This window comes from Piliocolobus tephrosceles, unplaced genomic scaffold (assembly GCF_002776525.5).
Source record: "Piliocolobus tephrosceles isolate RC106 unplaced genomic scaffold, ASM277652v3 unscaffolded_77, whole genome shotgun sequence".
NCBI classification, from domain to species: Eukaryota; Metazoa; Chordata; class Mammalia; order Primates; family Cercopithecidae; genus Piliocolobus; species Piliocolobus tephrosceles.
The window spans coordinates 825,477-848,107 of record NW_022335051.1 but is presented as its reverse complement, the minus strand read 5'-3'; the positions used below and the strand labels follow the sequence as shown (position 1 = coordinate 848,107).

At 42.1% G+C, this 22,631-nt stretch overlaps 1 protein-coding gene across 1 annotated transcript in view; it reads right to left on the bottom strand.

Annotated features, from left to right (window-relative positions):
- LOC113219665 (septin-7-like) overlaps positions 1 to 21,986 on the bottom strand; it is a 44,109-nt gene extending 22,123 nt beyond the window's left edge. The window contains 1 exon segment of the mRNA XM_026446735.1: positions 21,862 to 21,986. Within this exon segment, the coding sequence (XP_026302520.1) occupies positions 21,862 to 21,986 (125 nt within the window).
- Between the last annotated feature and the right edge of the window lie 645 nt (positions 21,987 to 22,631).

Here is a 22,631-nt window from a genome sequence, read left to right as displayed (position 1 = left end):
GTGCAGTGGCCCATGCCTGTAATCCTAGCATTTTGGAAGGAGGATCTCCTGAGTTTGGGAGTTCGAGACCAGCCTGACCAACATGGAGAAACACCATCTCTACTAAAAATACAAAATTAGCTGGGTGTGGTGGTGTGTGCCTGTAGTCCCAGCTACTTGGGAGGCTGAGGCAGGAGAATCAGTTGAACCCAGGAGGCAGAGATTGCAGTGAGCCGAGATCGCACCATTGCACTCCAGCCTGGGCAACAAGAGTGAAACTCTGTCTCAAAAAAAAAAAAAAAAGAAAGAAACAGGGTCTTCTTATGTTGTCCAGGCTGGACTAGAACTCCTGTGCTCAAATTATCCTCCTGTCTCAGTCTCCTAAGTAGCTGGGGCTACAGGCACATGCCAGCATGTCCAGCTTTGAGCCACTCCCACCCATCATGTTGCAAAATATTTAAATGTTACATACAGAGGTGCGAGGGAGATGTGTATATAAACAACACCATGTAAATTGCTTGAATCTTTTTTTTAGAGTTCTGTTTGGATGTGGCTTCAGACCAGAGATTAGTCAATTGATTTTTACTTTTTTTTTCTTTCTTTCTTTTTTTTTTTTTTTTTTTTGAGGTGGATTCTCACTCTGTTGCCCAGGCTGAAGCGCAGTGGCAAAATCTCAGCTCACTTCAGCCTCTGCCTCCTGGGTTCAAGCGATTCTCTTGCCTCAGCCTCCTGAGTAGCTGGGACTACAGGTGCCGGCCACCATACACTGCTGATTTTGTTTGTTTGCTTGTTTGTTTTTTGTATTTTTGGTGGAGACAGGCTTTCACCATGTTGACCCGGGTGATCTCGAACTCCTGACTCATGTGATCCACCTGCCTCGACTCCCAAAGTGCTGGAATTACAGGTATGAGTCACTGTGCCTGGCTGTTTTATTTTACATTTTTAAATCACAATTTTTATACCTATTCAAAAGTAGAGAAAATAGTACAATGACCACTAAAATACTCATTACTCAATTTCTGTGATCTTTAAGATTGCCCTGCATTTTGTTCTTCTATTCCTTTACCTCCCTTTGCAGGAATATTGTAAAGCAAATCAGTCATCACATCATTTAATCTGTTCAGTGTGCATCCCTGAACAGTATTTACGTATTCCTACACAGCCACTGTCTCATCACATCTGACAAAATTAACAATGATTTTTTGGTGTCAGCTCATATGCAGCCCTTACTTGAGTTTCCTCACTCTTTTCTTTCTTTCTTTTTTTTTTTTTTTGAGGCAGAGTCTTGCACTGTCGCCCAGACTGGTGTGCAATGGCGTGATCTCGGCTCACTGCAGCCTCTGCCCCCTGTGTTCCAGTGATTCTCCTGCCTCAGCCTCCTGAGTAACTGGGATTACAGGCACATGACACCACACCTAGCTAATTTTTGTATTTCTAGTAAAGGCGGGGTTTCACCTTATTGGCTAGGCTGGTCTTGAACTCCTGACCTCAGGTGATCCTCCCACCTTGGCCTCCCAAAGTACTGGGATTACAGCATGAGCCACTGCACCCAGCCAGGTTTCCTCACTCTTACCTGAACAGTGTCTCATTTTCTCATTATCTGAAAAATTTAGCTTTAAATCTGGATCCAAACAATCTTCATCTGCTAACTTTGGTTGTTATGCTTCTTGTAATCTAAACTGGCCTCTGCTTACCTTACTTTTTTATTTCACATTCCATGAATTCTTTGTGCAAAGTTTTTTTTTTTTTTTTTTTTTTTTTTTTTCCAATGGCGTGCTCACGAGGTTGAAGGGGTAAAGAACATTGATCTTGTTGTTTGAGTATAGATGAAAATTTAGCCTGAAATGTGCCAGTTTGCAGCAGCCAATGGAGCAGGGTTATTACAGTCATGAGCAGTTCATAGCAAAAGGCTGCTTCCAAATAGTACTTGCAGGCTGGGTGCAGTGGCTCATGCCTGTAATCCCAGCACTTTGGGAGCCTGAGGTGGGTGGATCACTTGAGGTCAGGAGTTTAAGACCAGCCTGGCCAATATGGTGAAACTCTGACTCTACTGAAAAGTACAAAAATTAGCCAGGTGTGGTGGCAGGCACCTGTAATCTTAGCTACTCAGGAGGCTGAGGCAGGAGAATCACTCGAACCCAGGAGGTGGAGGTTGGAATGAACCAAGATCACGCTACTGCACTCCAGCCTGGGTGACAGAGCAAGAGTCCATGTCAGAAAAGAAAAGAAAAGAAAAGAAAAGGAACAAAAGAAAAAAAAGAAAAGAACCAAATAGTACTTAGGTTCTATTATTTATTTTCTATAATGATTTTCTTTCTCTTCTTCCTAAGGATATTGAAAAATAGAGTTTATTCTTTTAAGATCTTAGAGTTATTAAGATTGTCTTGGGACCAGGACACTTAAATTTGCCAAAATCTGACTGTTAATGATGGGTCAATTTTTATTTATTTATTTATCTATTTATTTATTTATTTTTGAGATGGAGTCTCGCTCTGTCACCCAGACTGGAGTGCAATGGCGCAATCTCTGCTCACTATAAGCTCTGCCTCCTGGGTTCACACCAATGTCATGCCTCAGCATCCTGAGTAGCTGGGACTACAGGCGCCCGCCACTACACCCAGTTAATTTTTTGTATTTTCAGGAGAGACGGGATTTCCCCGTGTTAGCCAGGATGGTCTCGATCTCCTGACCTTGTGATCTGCCCACCTCGGCCTCCCATAGTGTTGGGATTACAGGCACGAGCCACCGTGCTTGGCTATTATTATTATTTTAATATTTAAAAATTTTATTTCTCAGCCTTGGGATTCTGATATGTAAAAATGCAAGTATCTTAAAAGATAGAAAACATAGGCACTTATCATTACAATGGGAAAACTCAGAATATGCAATCTTGGAGCAGTGCCCTCCACCAGCCCCCCAGCTAATAACTACAGCTGCAAGCATGATTCTCATGCTGTCTTGTATCTAGTGTTCAGCTAGTGGCACAGCTTCTTCACTCATGGGGAAAGGCCATCAGCAAATGGCACTCAAGCATGGGGCTTGAGAAAGATCCCACACACTCAAGGCCATGTTGGAAACATTTCATGAAAGGATTAGGTAGGTTACCCCTGGATTTCTGCCCCAGAGTTTATCAAGACTGATATTAAAGTAAATGCATTGTAAGCCACACATACAAGTTGTGAGTGAAGGCAACAGAGTGGCTTTTTTTTGTCCTGTGTTATAGGCTTTAATTAAATTGTGGCCTTTGATTGGGGTCAGGATTTTGTGATTATTATTATTTTTATTATACTTGAAGTTCTGGGGTACATGTGGAGAACATGCAGTTTTGTTACATAGCTATACACATGCCATTGTTGTTTGCTGCACCCATCAACCCCTCATCTACATTAGGTATTTCTCCTAATGCTATCCCTTCTTTAGCCCCCCACCCCCAGAAAGGCCCCGATGTGTGATGTTCCCCTCCCTGTGTCCATGTGTTCTCATGGTTCAACTCCCACTTATGAGTGAGAACATGCAGTTTTTGGTTTTCTGTTCTTGTGTTAGTTTGCTAAGAATGATGGTTTCCAACTTCATCCATGTTCCTGCAAAGGACATGAACTCACCCTTTTTTATGTCTGCATAGTATTCCATGATGTATATGTGCCACGTTTTCTTTATCCAGTCTATCTTTGATGAACTTTTGGGTTAGTTCCAAGTTTTTGCTATTGTGAATAGTGCCACAATGAACATACATGTGCATGTGTCTTTATAGTAGAATGATTTATAATCCTTTAGGTATATGCCCAGAAATGGGATTGCTGGATCAAATGGTATTTCTGGCTCTAGATCCTTGAGAAATCACTACACTGTCTTCCACAATGGTTGAACTAATTTGCACTCCCATCAACAGTGTAAAAGCATTCCTATTTCTCCACATCCCCTCCAGCATCTTCTGTTTACTGACTTTTTAATGATCACCATTCTAACTGGAGTGGTTTTGATTTGCATTTCTCTAATGACCATTGATGATGAGCTTTTTTTCCATATGTTCTTTAGCTGCATAAATGTCTTCTTTTGAGAAGTGTCTGTTCAAATCCTTTGCCCACTTTTGACGGGGTTGTTTTTTTCTCATAAATTTGTTTAAGTTCTTTGTAGATTCTGGAAATTAGCCGTTTGTCAGATGGACAGATTGCACAAATTTTCTCCCATTCTGTAGGTTGCTTGTTCATTCTGATGATAGTTTCGTTTGTTTTTTTTTTTTTTTTTTTTGAGGCGGAGTCTTGCTCTGTCGCCCGGACTGGAGTGCAGTGGCCGGATCTCAGCTCACCACAAGCTCCGCCTCCCGGGTTTACGCCATTCTCCTGCCTCAGCCTCCCGAGTAGCTGAGACTACAGGCGCCCGCCACCTCGCCCAGCTAGTTTTTGTATTTTTAGTAGAGACGGGGTTTCACCCTTTAGCCAGGATGGTCTCGATCTCCTGACCTCGTGATCCGCCGTCTCGGCCTCCCAAAGTGCTGGGATTACAGGCTTGAGCCACCGCGCCCGGCCTGATGATAGTTTCTTTTGCTGTGTAGAAGCTCTTTTAGTTTAACTAGATCCCGTTTGTCAATTGTGGCTTTTGTTGCCTTTGCTTTTGGTGTTTTAGTCATGAAGGCTTTGCCCATGTCTATGCCCTGAATTGTATTGCCTAGGTTTTCTTCTAGGGTTTTTATGGTTTTAGGTCTTACGTTTAGGTCTTTAATCCCTCTTGAGTTAACTTTTGTATATGGTGTAAGGAAGGGGTCCAGTTTCAGTTTCTGCATATGGCTCAAGCAGTTTTCCCAACACCGTTTATTAAACAGGGAATCCTTTCCCCATTGCTTGTTGTTGTCAAGTTTGTCAAAGATCAGATGGTTGTAGATGTGTGGTGTTATTTCTGAGGCCTCTGTTCTGTTCCATTGGTCTATATATCTGTTTTGGTACCAGTACCATGTTGTTTCAGTTACTGTAGCCTTGTAGTATAGTTTGAAGTCAGGTAGCATGATACCTCCAGCTTTGTGCTTTTTGCTTGTGGGTTGTTTTTTGATTCCACAGGAAATTTAAGGTAGTTTTTTCCAATTCTGTGAAAAAAGTCAATGGTAGCTTGATAGGGATAGCATTGAATCTATAAATTACTTTGGGCAGCATGGCCATTTTCACAAACTGATTCTTCCTATCCATGAGCATGGACTGTTTTTCCATTTATTTGTGTCCTCTCTTATTTCCTTGAGCAGTGGTTTGTAGTTCTCCTTGAAGAGGTTCTTCACGTCCCTTGTAAGTTGTATTCCTAGGCATTTTATTCTTTTGGTAGCAGTTGTGAATGGTAGTTCACTCATGATTTGGCTCTCTGTTTGTCTGTTATTGGTGTATAGGGATGATTGTGATTTATACACATTGATTTTGTATCCTGAGACTTTGCTGAAGTTACTTGTCAGCTTAAGGAGATTTTGGGCTGAGATGATGGGGTTTTCTAAATATACAATCATGTCATCTGGAAACAGAAATTTGACTTCCTCTCTTCCTATTTGAATACTCTTGATTTCTTTCTCTTGCCTGATTACCCTGGCCAGAGCTTCCAATACTATGTTGAATAGGAGTGATGAGAGAAGGCATCCTTGTCTTGTGCCACTTTTCAAAGGGAATGCTTCCAGTTTTTGCCCATTCAGCATGATATTGGCCTTGGGTTTGTCATAAATAGCTCTTATTATTTTGAGATATGTTTCATCAATACCTAGTTTATTGAGAGTTTTTAGCATGAAGGGGTGTTGAAATTTGTCAAAGGCCTTTTCTGCAGCTATTGAATTAATCGTGTGGTTTTTATCATTGGTTCTGTTTATGTGATGGATTACGTTTATTCATTTGCATATGTTGAACCAGCCTTGCGTCACAGGTGTGAAGCTGACTTGATCGTGGTGGATAAACTTTTTGATGTGTTGCTGGTTTGGTTTGTCAGTATTTTATTGAGGATTTTTGCATCGATGTTCATCAGGGATATTGGCCTGAAATTTTCTTGTTTATTGTGTCTCTGCCATGTTTTTTCTGGGTATTGCTGGCCTCATAAAATGAGTTAGGGAAGGGTTCCTCTTTTTCTATTGTTTAGAATAGTTTCAGAAGGAATGGTACCAGCTCCACTTTGTACTTCTGTTAGAATTTGGCTGTGAATCTGTGTGGTCCTGGACTTCTTTTTGTTGGTAGGCTATTAATTACTGCCTCAATTTCGGGACTTGTTATTGATCTATTCAGGGATTTGACTTCTTCCCGGTTTAGATTTGGGAGGGTGTATGTGTCCAGGAATTTATCCATTTCTTCTAGGTTTTTTAGTTTATTTGCATAGAGGTGTTTATAGTATTCCCTGATGGTAGTTTGTATTTCTGTGGGATCAGTGGTGATAGCCCCTTTATCATTTTTTATTGCCTCTATTTGATTCTTGTCTCTTTTCTCTATTGTTAGTCTAGCTAGTGGTCTTTCTATTTTTGTTGATCTTTTCAAAAAATCAGCTCCTGGATTCATTGAATTTTGAAGGGTTTTCCTTCAGTTCTGCTCCAATCTTAGTTATTTCTTGTCTTCTGTTAGCTTTTGAATTTGTTTCCTCTTGCTTCTCTAGTTCTTTTAATTTTGATGTTAGGGTGTCAATTTTAAATCTTTCCTGCTTTCTCTTGTGGGCCTTGAGTGTTATAAATTTCTCTCTAAACACTGTTTTAAATGTGTCCCAGAGATGCTGGTATGTTGTATCTTTGTTCTCATTAGTTTTGAAGAACATCTTTATTTCTGCCTTAATTTTGTTATTTACCCACTAGTCATTCAGGAGGGGGTTGTTCAGTTTCCATGTAGTTGTGGGTTTTTAGTGAGCTTCTTAATCCCGAGTTCTAATCTAATCTCATTGTTGTCTGAGAGACTGTTTGTTATTATTTCCGTTCCTTTGCATTTACTGAGGAGTGTTTTAATTCCAATTATGTTATCAATTTTAGAATAAGTGTGATGAGGTGCTGAGAAGAATGCATATTCTGTGGATTTGGGTGGAGAGTTCTGTAGTTGTCTATTAGGTCTGCTTTGTCCAGAACTGAGTTCAAGTCCTTAGTATCCTTGTTAATTTTCTGTCTCTTTGATCTGTCTAATGATGGGTCATTTATACTTGCCTTTGCTTTAAGTTGGTTTCAATAGTTAGTAAATAAGTTTCTAGAGTTTTTCCAATTAAAAAAAATTGACCTGCACCTTGCTTTGGATTGTACTAAAATCTGATTTCAACATAAACATAATCTTCTGAATTGCTTTGGTTTTGTTCAACTGAAGCCTTGGGGAGCACTGAAGCCAAGGCTGTACTGTACCAAAAATTTGAAGCACATGTGAATGATCTGAATGTGGAAGGACTCCCGGAAAACATTACTTTCAGAAGCCCCTCATTGTATGGAATCCCAAGGCTGGAAAACATCTTTCAAGTGAGTGGTTAAATTAAATTTGTTATTAAGAGGTAAGATGATAATCTGCAGAAACAAATTCATTGTATTCCCTCAGGAGAGATTAATTTGACCAAGAAGGGTCTTTTGTTCCCCTCTCATCATGACTTCTTTATATTAAAATTAACATTTAGATTCATTTATTGAACAAACATTTATTTAGTATAAGCATCAGATGTGCAAAATTGGGTCTAGCAAGAACCCTGTCCTTAGGAGGCTTAATACTCAGAAAAATGCAGTGAAGAGTTATTGAGCATTCTTTGGGGAGAAGGCAAGGATGGCACACCTAGATGAGTCACTTGTGCATCCAGAAGGGAGGCAATGTGTTTCAAATATGAGTAAAGGCAGAGAGGAGTCAAATATGCTCACATATTCACATATATTACCCATTCTGTGTGGAGTGAGGAGTGCCATGTGGGTGTGGTGGGATTGCTTAGATAGACTTTTGTGGCCAAACGGAGGAAGGCCTTGGATCCTGCAAAAGCAGTGGCAGTCATTAAAAGGTCTCATAGCAGTTTCCTCTTAAAATCATTTGGATCTGCCCTTCAGAAAAGTTATTCTGGCTTGATTTTGGAGGGTAACACATGAGTAGTTTGAGTGTTGGGGAGTAGGAACAGAAGGCCTCTCTACTCATGGAAGGAATGTTGAAGTGGGTAGAGTCTTGCTTACTGATTGAGGTTGTGCATCTGTGTATATTCGTTGGAATTGAGTTATAAGGGAGAGGAAAGGTTTAAGATGGTACAGCAAGCTGCTTCTGGCTGTGCTATTGTGACAGTTCATCTAAGATTCAGAAATATAATTGAGCTGGTTTGGGGTAAAAGTGACTTTTGCATATTCATCTTATAAAAAGGATGACTTTGGAGACATCCAGGTGGTCTCACCTGAATGTCTGAAAATTGCTATTTTCAAAATTCAAGTCACCAAAATGATTTTTTTCACTGTAAAATGAAGGCAGAATGGATTATGTTTAAAAATTGGCCGGGTGCAGTGGCTCATGCTTGTAATCCCAGCACTTTGGGAGGCTGAGGCGGGTGGATTACCTGAGGTCAGGAGTTCAAGACCAGCCTGGCCAACATGGCACAACCCCGTGTCTACTAAAAATACAAAAATTAGCCAGGTGTGGTGGTGCAAACTTGCCGTCCCAGCTACTCAGGAGACTGAGGCAGGAGAATAACTTGAACCTGGGAGGTGGAGGTTGCTGTGAGTCGAAATGGTACCACTGCACTACAGCCTGGGTGACAGAATGAGACTCCATCTTAAATAATAATAATAATATTTAGCAGTGCAAAGCTGTGTAAGAAAGACCGGTAAATATCTTCTAAATGTTTTATTATAATATTAATATCAACTGTTTTACAGACCAGAACTTCTTACTTGTAATGCAACTGAAATCACTCAGCCAAGAACAAATACAACAAGTAAAATAGTTGTGAAATCCTTTTTAAAAGCACAGATTAATCTTGAAGCTTTTAAAAATTAATCTTTTAAAATGATGGAACTGCTCCTTCCTTCACCTCCCCAAAAATCTTTTGCAGAAGCTCAATATAGGCACTCCATGATTTATCAATATAAACAGATGCAGTGTAGGGATAACCCAAGCTTTTTTTTTTTTTTTTTTCTCTTTTTCCCTTTTTTTTTTTTTTTTTTTGTGATACAGAGTCTCACTCTGTCACCCAGGCTGGAGTGCAGTGGTATGATCTTGGCTCACTGCAACCAAGCTCAAGCAATTCTCCTGCCTCAGCCTTTCAGGTAGCTGGGATTACAGGCTAAGTTAGCCATGCCTACCCAAGTTTTTTTGTGTGTGTAGAGATGAGGTTTCACCATAATGGCCAGGCTGGATTCAGGTGATCCTTCTGCCTGAGCCTCCCAAAGTGCTGGGATTACAGATGTGAGTCAACGCACCCGTCATTAAGCTTTGAACTTTGACCGATGGTATCCAAGAGAAATACAACGTGTGCTGCAAATGCAGGCCACATACAAAATTTTATATTTTTGAGTTCAACCTGAAATCATTACAAATAAATATACAGTGAAGTATTTCACATTCTTCATTTGCATATATTTTTGTTGACAATTGATGTGTCTTTCATACTCACCGCATATTTCAGTTTGAAGTAGCCACATTTCAGCTGTTCAGGGATAGCAGTTACTATTTGCTATTCATGTGTGCTCTGTTCCTAAAATGGCAAATACTGTAATTCTGGCCTGTACACGAATATCACAGCCTAATAGAGAAGATCTAATAAGTCTCTGTTGAACAAATAATGTTATTTTCTTTTTTGGGGGAATGAAGTTTTGTTCTTGTTGCCCAGGCTGGAGTACGGTGGCACGATTGCGGCTGACTGCTACCTCCGCCTCCCAGATTCAAGTGATCCTCCTGCCTCGGCCTTCCAAGTAGCTGGGATTCCAGGTGCATGCCACCATGCCCAACTAAATTTTGTATCTTTAGTAGAGATGGGGTTTTGCCATGTTGGCCAGGCTGGTTTGGGACCCCTGTCCTCAAGTGATCAGCCCACCTCGGCCTTCCAAAGTGTTAGGATTACAGGCATGAGCCACCGTGCCCGGCCTCATTTCTTTATTAGAGCTCTAAGTGTACCTTCCTTTCTTTCCCATCTTTTTTTTTTTTGCCATTGTGCATTGTCAGAGTAAGTGACCACAATTTGTAGATCATCCACTACCTTGGGAACTTATGTTGGCAAGAACTAATAATGGCCATTTAGTGTGAAGTTTTGTATTGTCAGGAAATAAGTGTTGAGAATCAAGTATGAATTATGTGTGTGTATTAGGTGTTTACAAATTTGTGTAGTTAATCATTCTCATGAATACTAAGGTGAATAAATGTTCTCAAGTTGGGTTAATGGGTGTGTCCTGAAATACTGTTCCTTCAGCTCTCACAGTACCTTGGGGCAATTACTTAAGGTCAGTCAAGGTGCCAAATAGATTTTGTTGGATTATGGCATGGAAAGTGGTTGAGAAATTCTGTAGTAGGGTAAGAAAATTGTCTTTGTCCAGGAGTTCTGCAGTGGAGAAGACAAAACTCAGTGCTTAACTCATAGGTTAAGGATGGTTTTTGTTTTTGTTTTGAGGTAGAGTCTCGCTTTGTCACCCAGGCTGGAGTGCAGTGGCATGATTTCAGCTCACTGCAACCTTTGAATCCCAGGTTCAAGCAATTCTCCTGCCTCAGCCTCCTGAGTAGCTGGGATTACAGGTGCATGCCACCAAGGCTGGCCAAATTTTGTATTTTTAGAAGAAATGGGATTTTACCATGTTGGCTAGACTGGTCTCAAACTCCTGACCTTGTGATCCACCCACGTCGGCCTCCCAAAGTGCTGCGATTACAAGTGTGAACCACCATACCCTGCCCTCAGCATGCTTTTGATTTAGGCAAAGAATCAAAGCATTGGTAAAGAACTGAAGATTGGAAATTACACCTTTTTTGCTAAGGGAAGCAATAGAGAAAGAATTCCTGGAGGTACATCTTCAGTTTACATTAGTCTGAAGATGATGAAACCTGTAGAAAACTTCATTTCTGAAGACAAAGCTCAAATTCAAGGTTGTGAGGAGTGCAGTCACTGCTTTTGTTAGGGGCAGTTGTGACAGTTATTGCAGAAACTGACAATGCAAAACCTGTATTACATAAAGAATGTGCAAGTGCCTTAGAAGACACTGCAAGGATTGGGTGCTGGAGCTGTGCTGTACCTGCCATCGTCACCAGAGTGCAGCAGCAGGTGTCACCAGAAGGAGAATCTCCACTCTTGCCATCACTAACAGCACTTGACTTTGTCCCACTCATAAAAGATTTTGGAAGTAATTAAAGGTGCTTGATGGTTCCTCATTTTAACATAACGTTACTTGGCCTGACCTTGGACCATGCATGAGTCTTTGGATGGGACAATTCAAATCACAGACCACATGACAAAAGAATTTTGTGGCCATCAGAACTGTCTCCTTAAACACACCATGGGTGCACTGTGTCCTCAGCTTGGTGAAAAGTAGATGTCACATGTGAGAAGACAGTGGAGCCAGGCAAGTGATGGAGCCTTGAAGAGTGAGAGGTGGCAGCTGGCTCTGTGAGGAGGATGTGAAATCCTCCATGGGACAAACAGATGCCAGCAAAGGAGGTGAGGATGGGCAGAAGAGGAGGCTAAGCAGCAAGTGAATAGATGCACTCGACCTCAGAGGAGGAGAGTCCCATGTCTTTATTGGTAGTATTCAAATGTGGTTCATACTGGAGTTATTTTCTGTGGCCAAATGGTTCAACTACTCTGAAATCCATGGGCAGGAGGGGGCGGGGAACAACTCCTACTAAACCTTTGAGATGCTGAGTTTTCTTTTAAAGTAAAGGAAATATTACAAGATTTTCTGAAACTACCAACCTTTAGCAATATTTTCAGACCTTCTCCAACATTTTCCTTTGTCAGCAATCAGAGATGACCTTTATTGGCAATCAGAGCTGACCTCCACACTGAGGTGAATCTTCAACTCCCCTTACCCTTTTCCTTTTCTCTCTTTCTCTCCTTTCTTCATCCAGTAACTCCAGGTAGCCTCCATTGTCTCCAAGTCGACTTTCATCCTTATCCACAACTCCTCCACACTTGTCCTGAACACCTGTCCATCCTATGTGCCTTTATTTTTATTTTATTTTATTTTTGAAATGGAGTCTCACTCTGTTGCCCAGGTGGAGTGCAGTGGCATGATCTCAGGTCTCTGCAACTTCTGCCTCCCAGGTTCAAGGGATTCTCATGCCTTAGCCTCCCAAGTAGCTAGGACTATAGGCACGCACCACCACGTGCAGCTGAGTTTTGTAATTTTTGGTAGAGATGGGGTTTCACCATGTTGGCCAGGTTGGTCTTGAACTCCTGACTTCAGGTGACCCACCTGCTTCAGGCTCCCAAAGTGCTGGGATTACAGGTGTGAGCCACGGTGCCTGGCGCATGATTTACTATTTATAAGAACATCAGCTTACTACTTGTGTACCATTTATCCCTGTATTTTAGTTGGAAGTTACTGAGGTGGTATGAGGTTTGGTGACTACATCTGGCCTCTCAGGGAAATGGCCAAGTTGTTCAGATTTTCAACTGTATTATGTGAGGTTTTTTGTCAGCTTCTTTGTTTACTACTGTGAAATAAGTTATAAAGGGAAATTTTTTAATAAAAAGAAACAGATTCAGGTTGAGCGTGGTAGCTCATGCCTGTAATCCTAGCACTTTGGGCCAAAGTAGGTGGATTGCCTGAGCTCAGGAGTTTGAGACAATCCTCAGCAACATGGTGAAACCCCGTCTCTACTGAAATACAAAAAAAAAAAAAAAAAGTAGCTGGGAATGGTGGTGGGCGCCTGTAGTCCCAGCTACTGGGGAGGCTGAGGTATGAGAACTGCTTGATCCTAGGAGGCAGAGGTTGCAGTAAGCTAACATTGTGCCACTGCCAGCCTGGGTGACAGAGCAATACCCTGTCTAAAAAAAAAAAAAAATAAAAAAAAAAAAAAGAACAGAGAAACAGATTTACTCAGGGAAGGGGATCCATTGCTGGTAAAACATGTCTAGTACCACGTGCTTTTTGGTCTCCTAATGACCTGTCAAACTGCAGGGTTTTGGGCATTGTAATGTATTCAGTTCCACATTTATTCATTCAAGAATTGAAGACTTTTTATATCCCCATTATGTGCCAAGTACTGGGTGGGACAGTGGGTGACAGAGGTGAACAAATCTCTGATCTCAGGATTTCACAGTGGATGTTGGAATTTAGTGCCATTTAGCTTCATTCGATTCTGCAGTAGTCCCAAGATTTTCCAAGATCATCCTGACCTCCAGTGCCTGGTTAATTCAACTTCAGAATATATCCCAGAGTCTGTCCGTCTTCACGCCTCATTGGTGCCACCCTGGACCCATCTGCCATCATCTCTCACCTGGATTATCTCCATAGTCTCCTAACTGGTTTCCTTGTTTCCATGCTTGCCTCTTTCAGTGTACTCTCTCTCTCTTTTTTATTTTTATTTGAGACGGAGTCTTGCTTTGTCGCCAAGGCTGGAGTGCAATGTTGTGATCTTGGCTCACTGCAACCTCCGCCTCCTGGGTTACAGTGATTCTTCTGCCTCAGCCTCCCTAGTAGCTGGGATTACAGGCATGAGCCACCAGGCCTGGCTAATTTTTTGTATTTTTAATGGAGGCAAAGTTTTGCCATATTGGCCAGGCTGGTCTTGAACTCCTGGCCTCAAGTGATCCACCTGCCTCGACCTCTCAAGTGTTGGGATTACAGTCATGAGCCACCCTGCCCTCCCAGTCTAATCAGTATGACAGCTAGAACAATCCTTTTACAGTGAAATTTAGATCATGTTTACACCTCTGTTCAAACTCTCCAGTAGCTTTGTTTTCTATGTGATCTCGTCCCCTACTACCTGTCTCACTGTGCTTCCTGCTGCTCTCCTGCTCTTACTCCTCTTTATAAACACTGAGCTCATGGTGTTTCCTTTAACATGCCAGGCATGCTTGACCTTGTCCTGTCTCTGGAGCTTGCTGTTCCCTCTGCCTGGAACAGTCTTCCCCTAATGTCTGCATGACTCACTCTCACTGCTTTGGATTTTGGCTCAAAAGTCACCTTATCAAGGGCCTCCGGGCTGCTCTGCATAAAATACATCTTCAATTCATATTTCCTATTTGATATCTCACTCATCTTCCTCTTTCACTAAAATGTAAGCTCCATGAGGGAAGGGATTTTGTCTGTTTTGCTCTGTTGTATACCTAAATACCCAGAAGGTGCTCAGTAAATATTTTTTGGTTGAATGACTAAATCAGCCTATTATTGAATCAGTCAATGTCCTCTGTAGTGGGGACTTCTCATACCAGTAGTGCATATCTATATGATAGCTGGTGTAAGGAGGGACATGGTCAGAATGGCTCTGTGTGGAGTAGTTTTGCTTAGCATAAGCCCAGCAGGCTCCTATTGGGGTTAAGCCACAGTTTTAAACTTATTAGTATCACTTTTTTTTTTCTTTTGAGGTGAAGTGTTGTTCTTGTTGCTCAGGCTGGAGTGCAATGGTGTGATCTCGGCTAACCACAACATCTGCCTCCTGGGTTCAAGCAATTCCTGCCTCAGCCTCCTGAGTAACTGGGATTACAGGCATGCACCACCACATCTGGCTAATTCTGTATTTTTAGTAGAGACAGGGTTTCTTCATGTTGGTCAGGCTGGTCTCAAATTCCCCACCTCAGGTGATCTGCCTACCTTGGCCTCCCAAAGTGCTGGGATTACAGGCGTGAGCCACTGCACCCAGCAAGTATCACTCTTCAGTCATAAAGTCAGAGGATGTTAAGATTGGAAGGGATCTGGGAGACTATTTGGTCCACTTTTCTCATCGATGAGAGAATAACAGAGCCTTGAAAAGTAAGTTAAGTACCCACAATCATAAAGCTGTATGGGTCAATCTGAAATTAGGCTTCTGACATCAGATTCTGTAGTCTTTCCTGTATATGTTCTCCCCAGACTGAGACAGTTCATGGGCCTTCAGGTTTGACAATTTCCTCTCCAGTCTCTAAAAAGGAGCTTTTATCTGGACATTCTAGGTTAGCATAGATGGACAATGACCCTGCCATGTGTAGAAAATTCCAAAGGTTAACCACTGTCAATGGGAACTACCCCAGATGTGTCAGGAGCACCACAGGCACGCTCACTCCTCTGTTCACTGGAGCTGTGTAGGGTGGAAAGGAAACCCAAATCAAGACCCTTTAGACCCTTTACTGCTTTAGTTGTTTTACTGCCTGTCACAGTCCAATGTGTCTCCATTTACATTCAGATTTTTTAATAAATTGTCAGACCAGCTGCAGACTCTTTGGGCCGGAAGTCTTGATTGTACCAACTGTTCCTTTTCTTTTCTTTTCTAAGTCTTGATCTTACCAACTGTTCCTTTTCTTTTCTTTTCTTTTCTTTCCTTTCCTTTTCTGTCTTTTCTCTTTTCTTTTTTTTGAGATGGAGTTTCACTCTAATTGCCCAGGCTGGAATGCAATGGTGGGATCTCAGCTCACTGCAACCTCCACCTCCCAGGTTCAAGCGATTCTCCTACCTCAGCCTCTCAACTAGCTGAGATTACAGGCATGCGCCACCACGCCCAGCTGATTTTTTGTATTTTTAGTAGAGACGGGGTTTCTCCATGTTGGTCTCAAACTCCCAACCTCAGGTGATCTATCCATCTCAGCTTCCCAAAGTGTTGGGATTACAGTCGTGAGCCACCACGCCTGGCCAACTGTTCATTTTCTTGGTAAACTTCCTTCAGTCATTTGTGTGTAGCCAGTCTATTGTGGAGTTGTCAGAGGAGTATAGAGACTTCTGTTTTTGGGACAGTCATTTCTCCCTGTGCAACATGTCCTGAAGCTGGCCTGTCTTCATCCTCTTTCTAAATGTGTGTGGTCTTTTGTTACGCAGGTAAAGTGAAAGAGGACTCCTAAAGAGAGAGAAACTCCTCCAGCATTTGCTGAAACATGTTTCTGAATTGACCAAGATGTAATTGGGATGGCATGAAAGAGACCAAAATTTATTTAATTTCTTGCCATCTGGTTTGTGATATATGGTGCCTCAAATTGAATTTAAAAGGAACTTTGATCATAGGTTAAGAGGTGTCATATTTGTTTGTTCGTTTGTTTTGAAACAGAGTTTTGCTCTGTCACCCAGGCTGAAGTGAGGTGGTACAACCTCGGCTCACTGCAAACTGTCTCCCGGGTTGAAATGATTCTCCTGCCTCAGCTTCCCAAGTAGCTGGGAACACAGGTGCCCACCACCACGCCTGGCTAATTTTTGTATTTTTAGTAGAGACAGGGTTTCATCATGTTGGCCAGGCTGGTCTGGAACTCCTGACCTCAGGTGATCTGCCCTCCTGAGCCTCCCAAAGTGTTGGGATTACAGGCATGAGCCACTGCACCTGGCTGGAGGTGTCATATTTAATTCTACTCTCTGTGACCTCTCTTAAATACTAATCATGCATGAAGCCCACGGTTTTGCTGCATCTAGTTTTACTCAAGCAAAGGCTCTGGACTTTCATACTGTACACTGATGTATTCTAGTTTGCATCTGAAATGTACTCTGAGGATGGTGACTTGCAGACAGCCATTTCTGGATCGAGGAAAGTTGAAGTCTGCTGAGTATAGGAACCATACCACCTAGAGAACTTAATTTTGGTTTGGTTACAAAATTTATTTTAGCTTAGTTTTCTTACATTAGGTGGGCAAAATAAGAAAGAACAGAAGGTTGGGTGCGGTGGCTCATGACTATAATCCCAGCAATTTGGGAGGCCAAGGCAGGTGGATCACCCAAGGTCAGGAGATGGAGACTAGCCTGGCCAACATGGTAAAACCCCGACTCTACTAAAAATACAAAAAAAATTAGCCAGATGTGGTGGTACATGCCTGTAATCTCAGTGACTCAGCAGGCTGAGGCAGAGTCGCTTGAACCTGGGAGGCAGAGGTTGCATTGAGCCGAGATCACACCACTGCACTCCAGCCTGGGCAACAAGGTTGAAACTCCATCTCAAACAAACAAAAAAAAAAAACAAAGGAGGAGGCCCAAATCTTAAAGTAAAACTTTTAGCAGAGAAAAATATGCTATGGTGAGAATTCCATTCCCTGGTTACTTACCCCATAGGCTGAAGAGCTGCCTCTGCCTCTAAGGATCAGGGCACTCTGTGTTTGATGTCAGAAACTAAGTCAGAAAGTGCTGGGATTACAGAAATGAGCCACCAGACCCGGCCTGGGCCTGCTTCTTTCTTTCTCTTTTACTTTTTTCCAGTAGCAGCTTAAAATTCATGTCTTATTTAGACACAAGCAAAAGGATATTAGCCCAGCTTTGGTGTGATGTCACATATGATTTTGCTAGTTTCTCCTCTCCCTTCACTTTTTCCTCTCTTGCTAGTATGTTAATTATATTCTCTCTCTGAATTTTTTTCCCCCATTTCTTTTGCAGACATTTTTACTTGTCTTGAAAGAGTAGGGGAAGAGCTGTTTTTAGGACTCTTAAAGGGGTACAGTATGGACGACAGTCTTGGCTAATGGTAACCAGATCCAGCGTGTCAGCGTGAGCTGGAATGAGTTCAAATTAGAAAAGCACTGGCGCTCAATGGCAGGAATACGAGTGACTGCAAATTGTTAAACACATCTGCAAAGAGATACTGACATCATCCTCAGAATCTGTGGGGAATTGCACAGAGCATGTAGACCCATTTCTCTTTGACCCTGTAAAGATTCTTTAAAGAGTAATACCCTGAGTGGTTTTCTAGCCAGCTTGTCTGCTCATTTATCTTTGAGGACAACATGACTTGAGCTCCACAGGCCCCGGAGGTGAAGGGATTCTGCATTTGAAAGTGCTAACGCTGAGAGACTGGATCTTGGTGGACCCCAAGAGGTCTGCTTTTCCTCTACTCATTGTTCCTACTTTTCCTGGCAGCTAGCATTGCTGTTTCAATGGTTCTTTGCTGTTTAAGTTGTTTGGTAGTGGTGTGTCAGGATTTCCGTTTTCTGAATACTTTCCCAGCTGATTACTTGAGTGGTGGTCAGGGAGATGATGTTCTGGAGCTGTTGAGGTCGGGTGTCTGGATTCTTACAGCTCGTCTTTTGAGGAGAATGCTGTTCTCATTCTGCTGCCTTTGGTGGTGCTGTGTGTGGCTCTTTAGATATGGATGCAGGTGAGTTGGGAGAGTTAATGAAATTTTTTTTAGGTGTTTTGTACAAAGTAGTCTGCACTACAGGATTCATTGTGACTTTTTTCCTTAACCTGCACATACTTCTCTGATAGCCTTTGCTGTCTTTCTCATGTGTTTGATTTTTCCAGTTCCTCTTGGTTGAATTTCTGTAAGGGCTCTGCTGTGGTTTAAATATGCCCCCGAAAGTTTATGTGTTGGAAACTCAAATGTCAATGCAACAGTTGGGATGTGGGGCCTAATAAGAGAGCCCTCATGAATGAATTAATGTTGTAATTGTGGTAATCATTTAATAATCAAAAGAGTGAGCTTATTATCACAGAGTTCAGTCGCTCTTGCCCTTTTGCTTTTGAAATCCCACTCTTTCGTCATTCTGCCGTGGGATGATGTGGCAAGAAGACCCTCACCAGATGCAGGCCCTTCAACCTTGGACTTCCTAGCCTCCAGAACTGTACAAAATAAATTTCTTTCCTTTCCCTTTCATTCCTTTCCTTTCTTCCTCCCTTCTTTTCCTTCCTTTCCTTTCCTTTCCTTTCCCTCCCTCCCCTCCCCTTCCCCTCCCTCCCTTCCCTCCCTCCCTCCTTTCCTGCTTCCCTCCTTTTCTCCTTGCCTTCCTTCCTTTTCCTTCCTCTCATCCCCTTCCCCTTCTCCTCTTTCCTTTCTTCTTTCCTTCCTTTTTTCCTTCCTTCCTTCCTTCCTTCCTTCCAAATTATACAGTCTGTGGCATTCTTTTATAGCAGCATGAAATGGACAAAGACAGGCTCCATTTTCAAGAGCAAGCCCTTTTGTAGTTCCTGAGCCAATTATGACTGCAAAGGAAGTTCTATAGGCAGTCTCAGATCCACCATCTAGGAAACATGCTACCAAGCAGACCTAGGATCTAGGATTCGATCAAGTGCTGGGCAACATGATACCTCTGCAATTTAGTACCTACAGTTGGCTCAGCTCATCAGGGCTAAAACTACCCCTCATATCCTAGTGTCTCTTGTAGGCAGAAGCCTTGCCTAAACCGTGAGCTTCTTAGCTCACATTCTGTCTTGTGCTTTTTTTGGAGGGGGTTCAAATATACACAAAAGAAATATGATGAACCTCCATGTGTCCAACCCCCAGATTAAGCAGTTATCTCCATTTTGCTAGATTTGTTTCATCTTACTCAATCTCCCTAAAAATTTGTTTGTACAGGAAAAACTGGATACATACTGAATTCTCCACCCTACCTCCCATTTTAGGTTACTTTTCAGAATAATGAGTTAGTGACCTAGTAACCTCTACTCTAGTGACCAATAGTTTTTTTTCCTGAATATCATTATGAACTCATAGATTATTGTTTGCATTTGATGTATTTTAGACCATTGCAGTTATTATTTATTAATTGTTCTGGATGCATACGTTGTCTCATCTAGGTTAATAATTATCTCTTCAAGTTGACTCTCCTGTCTTTCTGACGTGATCTTGTTGGACTTTGATGACTTCATTGCTTTCTGGCCTAAAAGATGTTCCATGATCTATATACTGTACCATACAAGAAGTCAATCATTTCTGTAGGGAGCCTTGATTCCTTTTTAGTAGAGAACACAGTTTGGGCTCTTGGTCTGAATTACTTTTGTGAACCTCCTCTCCTGAGACTACAGCATGCATCCCTGGTTATAGCCAGTATGGAGCTCTTGCTGGGTACCAACTGATCTCCTATAACTGCTATGTAACCCTGCCTCACTCTTAAAAAGATTCATCTCTTGAGAGTTTTGTGCTCTTCCAGCAGATGTGGTCTTTCTTGTTCTGAAGCTTTTGCTTCAATCACCCTGAATTTCACCAACCCTATGCATGCCATGCCTTGGATTGCAAACCTGCCCTCACTGGAGCCAATTTATCTGGTTAGAATCATTGCCCGAACCCATGCCTAATACTCTAGTAAACAAGGTCCTGTCTGGGCTTAGGTTAACGGTATGCAGGACCATGCTTATACTTCATTATATCAAATGGGAGATCCAGTAATTTATAGCCTATTATTTCTGGAGTCTGGGGATGGATTCGTGTAAGCTTTGCTGAAACAGATTTTATTACATTAGAAGAAAGCATAGCTGACTGCATCCAACACTGGAAGCTTTTAGATGCTAATAAGGAGGTCATGTAAATGTCTCGGAATGACTCTGGAATCCTTTCCTCTCCCCACCAAGGAAGAATAATGACATTCTAGGTTGGCCTCTTTTTATTTCCCTTCGATTTTGAGTATTACGTTCCCTCTTCACTTTCCAGTCGAACAGTTTGGGAGTCTGTATTCCCTAGAAAGACTCTGGTCACATACCCTTTAGATTAAATTAGGTGAAAACTCTTTGGCTTTAATGAATGTTGAAGGATTTCAAAGGGCTAATCGAAATTATTCTGGAAGGAACAATTTCCATTCTGTTGGTGAGATCGTCCTGAATCTCTTAGATTATTTTATACAGCAAACCAGCCAGCATCAGGTTTTCTTTGCTAATAGATGACAAGGAGAATGTAGACACTTGGAATCTGTGGAGAATCCCTAAGTTACATTTTAGCCTTCGTGTTATGACTCTTTTCCTAACCCTTTTACCAGAGCTGATCACAGGAAATAGATTTGTATGACTTATCTTCCTGCCTCCTCCCTTCATTCTTACAGAAAGTGGTAAGTGCTGCCTGCCAGGTAAAATCTTGGTGGCAAAATCCAAAGTCAGATTCAGAGTTATAAGCATAGCTCCCACCCAAGTAGCTTTCAAAGAAAAGAAAGAGGCTGGGTGCCATGGCTTACACCTGTAATCTCAGCACTTTGGGAGGCTGAGGTGGGTGGATCACCAGGTCAGGAGTTCAAGACCAGCCTGGCCAATATGGTGAAACCTTGTGTTTACTAAAAGTACAAAAATCAGCCGGGTGTGGTGATGCATGTCTGTAATCCCAGCTACGTGGGAGGTTGAGGCAGCAGAATTGCTTGAACCCAGGAGGTGGAAGTTTCAGTGAGCTGAGATCATGCCACTGCACTCCATCCTGGGTGACAGAGCAAGACTCTGTCTCGGGGGGAAAAAAAAGAAAAGAAAAGTAAACAAGAGTGTTATGTGAAATCTTGCTTCATTGCCTTTAAATTGCGTATTACTGAGCATTAGATTTGTGCTTTGTGGTAGTTGTAGTACTACTGTTGATTGATTTCATTCTCTATTCATGGAACACCAACGGTGTTCCTGGTACTATGCTGACCACCTGAGATAAAAACATAACTAGAAGTTGGTCCTTGCCACTCAGAGCTCAGAGTCTCCTACTGGGAGAGTGTGGGAAGGTCTGATAAGAGCTGTAGTGATCTTGCCACATAGTTTGTATTTGTATCTTAAAACCAGTGGGGAGCCATGGAAATGTTTTAAGCAAGAGAGTGACAAGATCCAATGATTCATTTGTATTTTACTTTTTTTTCATTCAATTGTCACTTTATTGCAAGATGGCAGAATTAATTGCAAATTTAAACTATAATCTGGTAATCTTTAGTCAGGCAGCAAGTTTTTATAAAGGCAAACTGCTTATTCAGAAGTGATCATGGAACAACTCAAAGGCAGAGTAAGAAGGATGAGAAACATCTGACTGGCCCATAGAGATTTCGTTCTCTTACTATATGAAAAAATCTTTTCATTTTTAAGAAGGGTAAACTATAACTTCAGTAGACATCAATACAGAAAGACTTCATCAAATAGACTAGTTTCCATTTAGTCTGTCAACTGTTTCTAGCTGTCTCAATTGGGATAGATACATTTACATAACTGGCTGTGCTTGAGCCTTCTTTGCCAGCAGCTTCAGGTCCGCAATGCACTTGGCAACTGTCTCCTTTTCTTGCTGTGCAGAGATGCTTTGCACCATGTGCTTCTCCACCCAATTTATCATGTGACGGTATCTGTCCACCCAGGCTCCCAGGCTGGAGTGGAGTGACACAATCTCGGCTCACTGCAATCTCTGCCTCCTGAGTTCAAGTGATTCTCCTACCTCAGACTCTGAAGTACCTGGGACTACAGGCGTGTACCACTGTATTTAGCTAATTTTTGTATTTTTGGTAGAGACGGGGTTTCACTATGTTGGCCAGGCTGGTCTCAAACTCCTGATGTTAGGTGATCCACCCACCTTGGCCTCCTAAAGTGTTGGAATTACAGGCATGAGGCACCACTCCTGGCCCACTTTTTTCTTTTTTTTGAGACAGAGTCTTGTTGTGTTGCCCAGGCATGAATGCAGAGGCACAATCATAGCTCACTGTAACCTCAGACTGCTGGGCTCAGTGATTTTCTTGCTTCAGCCACTCAGGTAGCAGGGACTACAGGTGTGCATCACCACACACTGCTAATTTTTTTATTTTTTTATTTATTTATTTTTTTGAGATAGGGTCTTACTCTGTTTCCCAGGCTGGACTGCAGTGGTGGGATCATGGCTCACTGCAGCCTCACCCTCCTGGGTTCAGGTGATCCTCCTGCCTCAGGCTCCCAAGGTGCTGCAATTACAGGTGTGAGCCACCGCATTTGGCCCCATTTGTATTTTTGA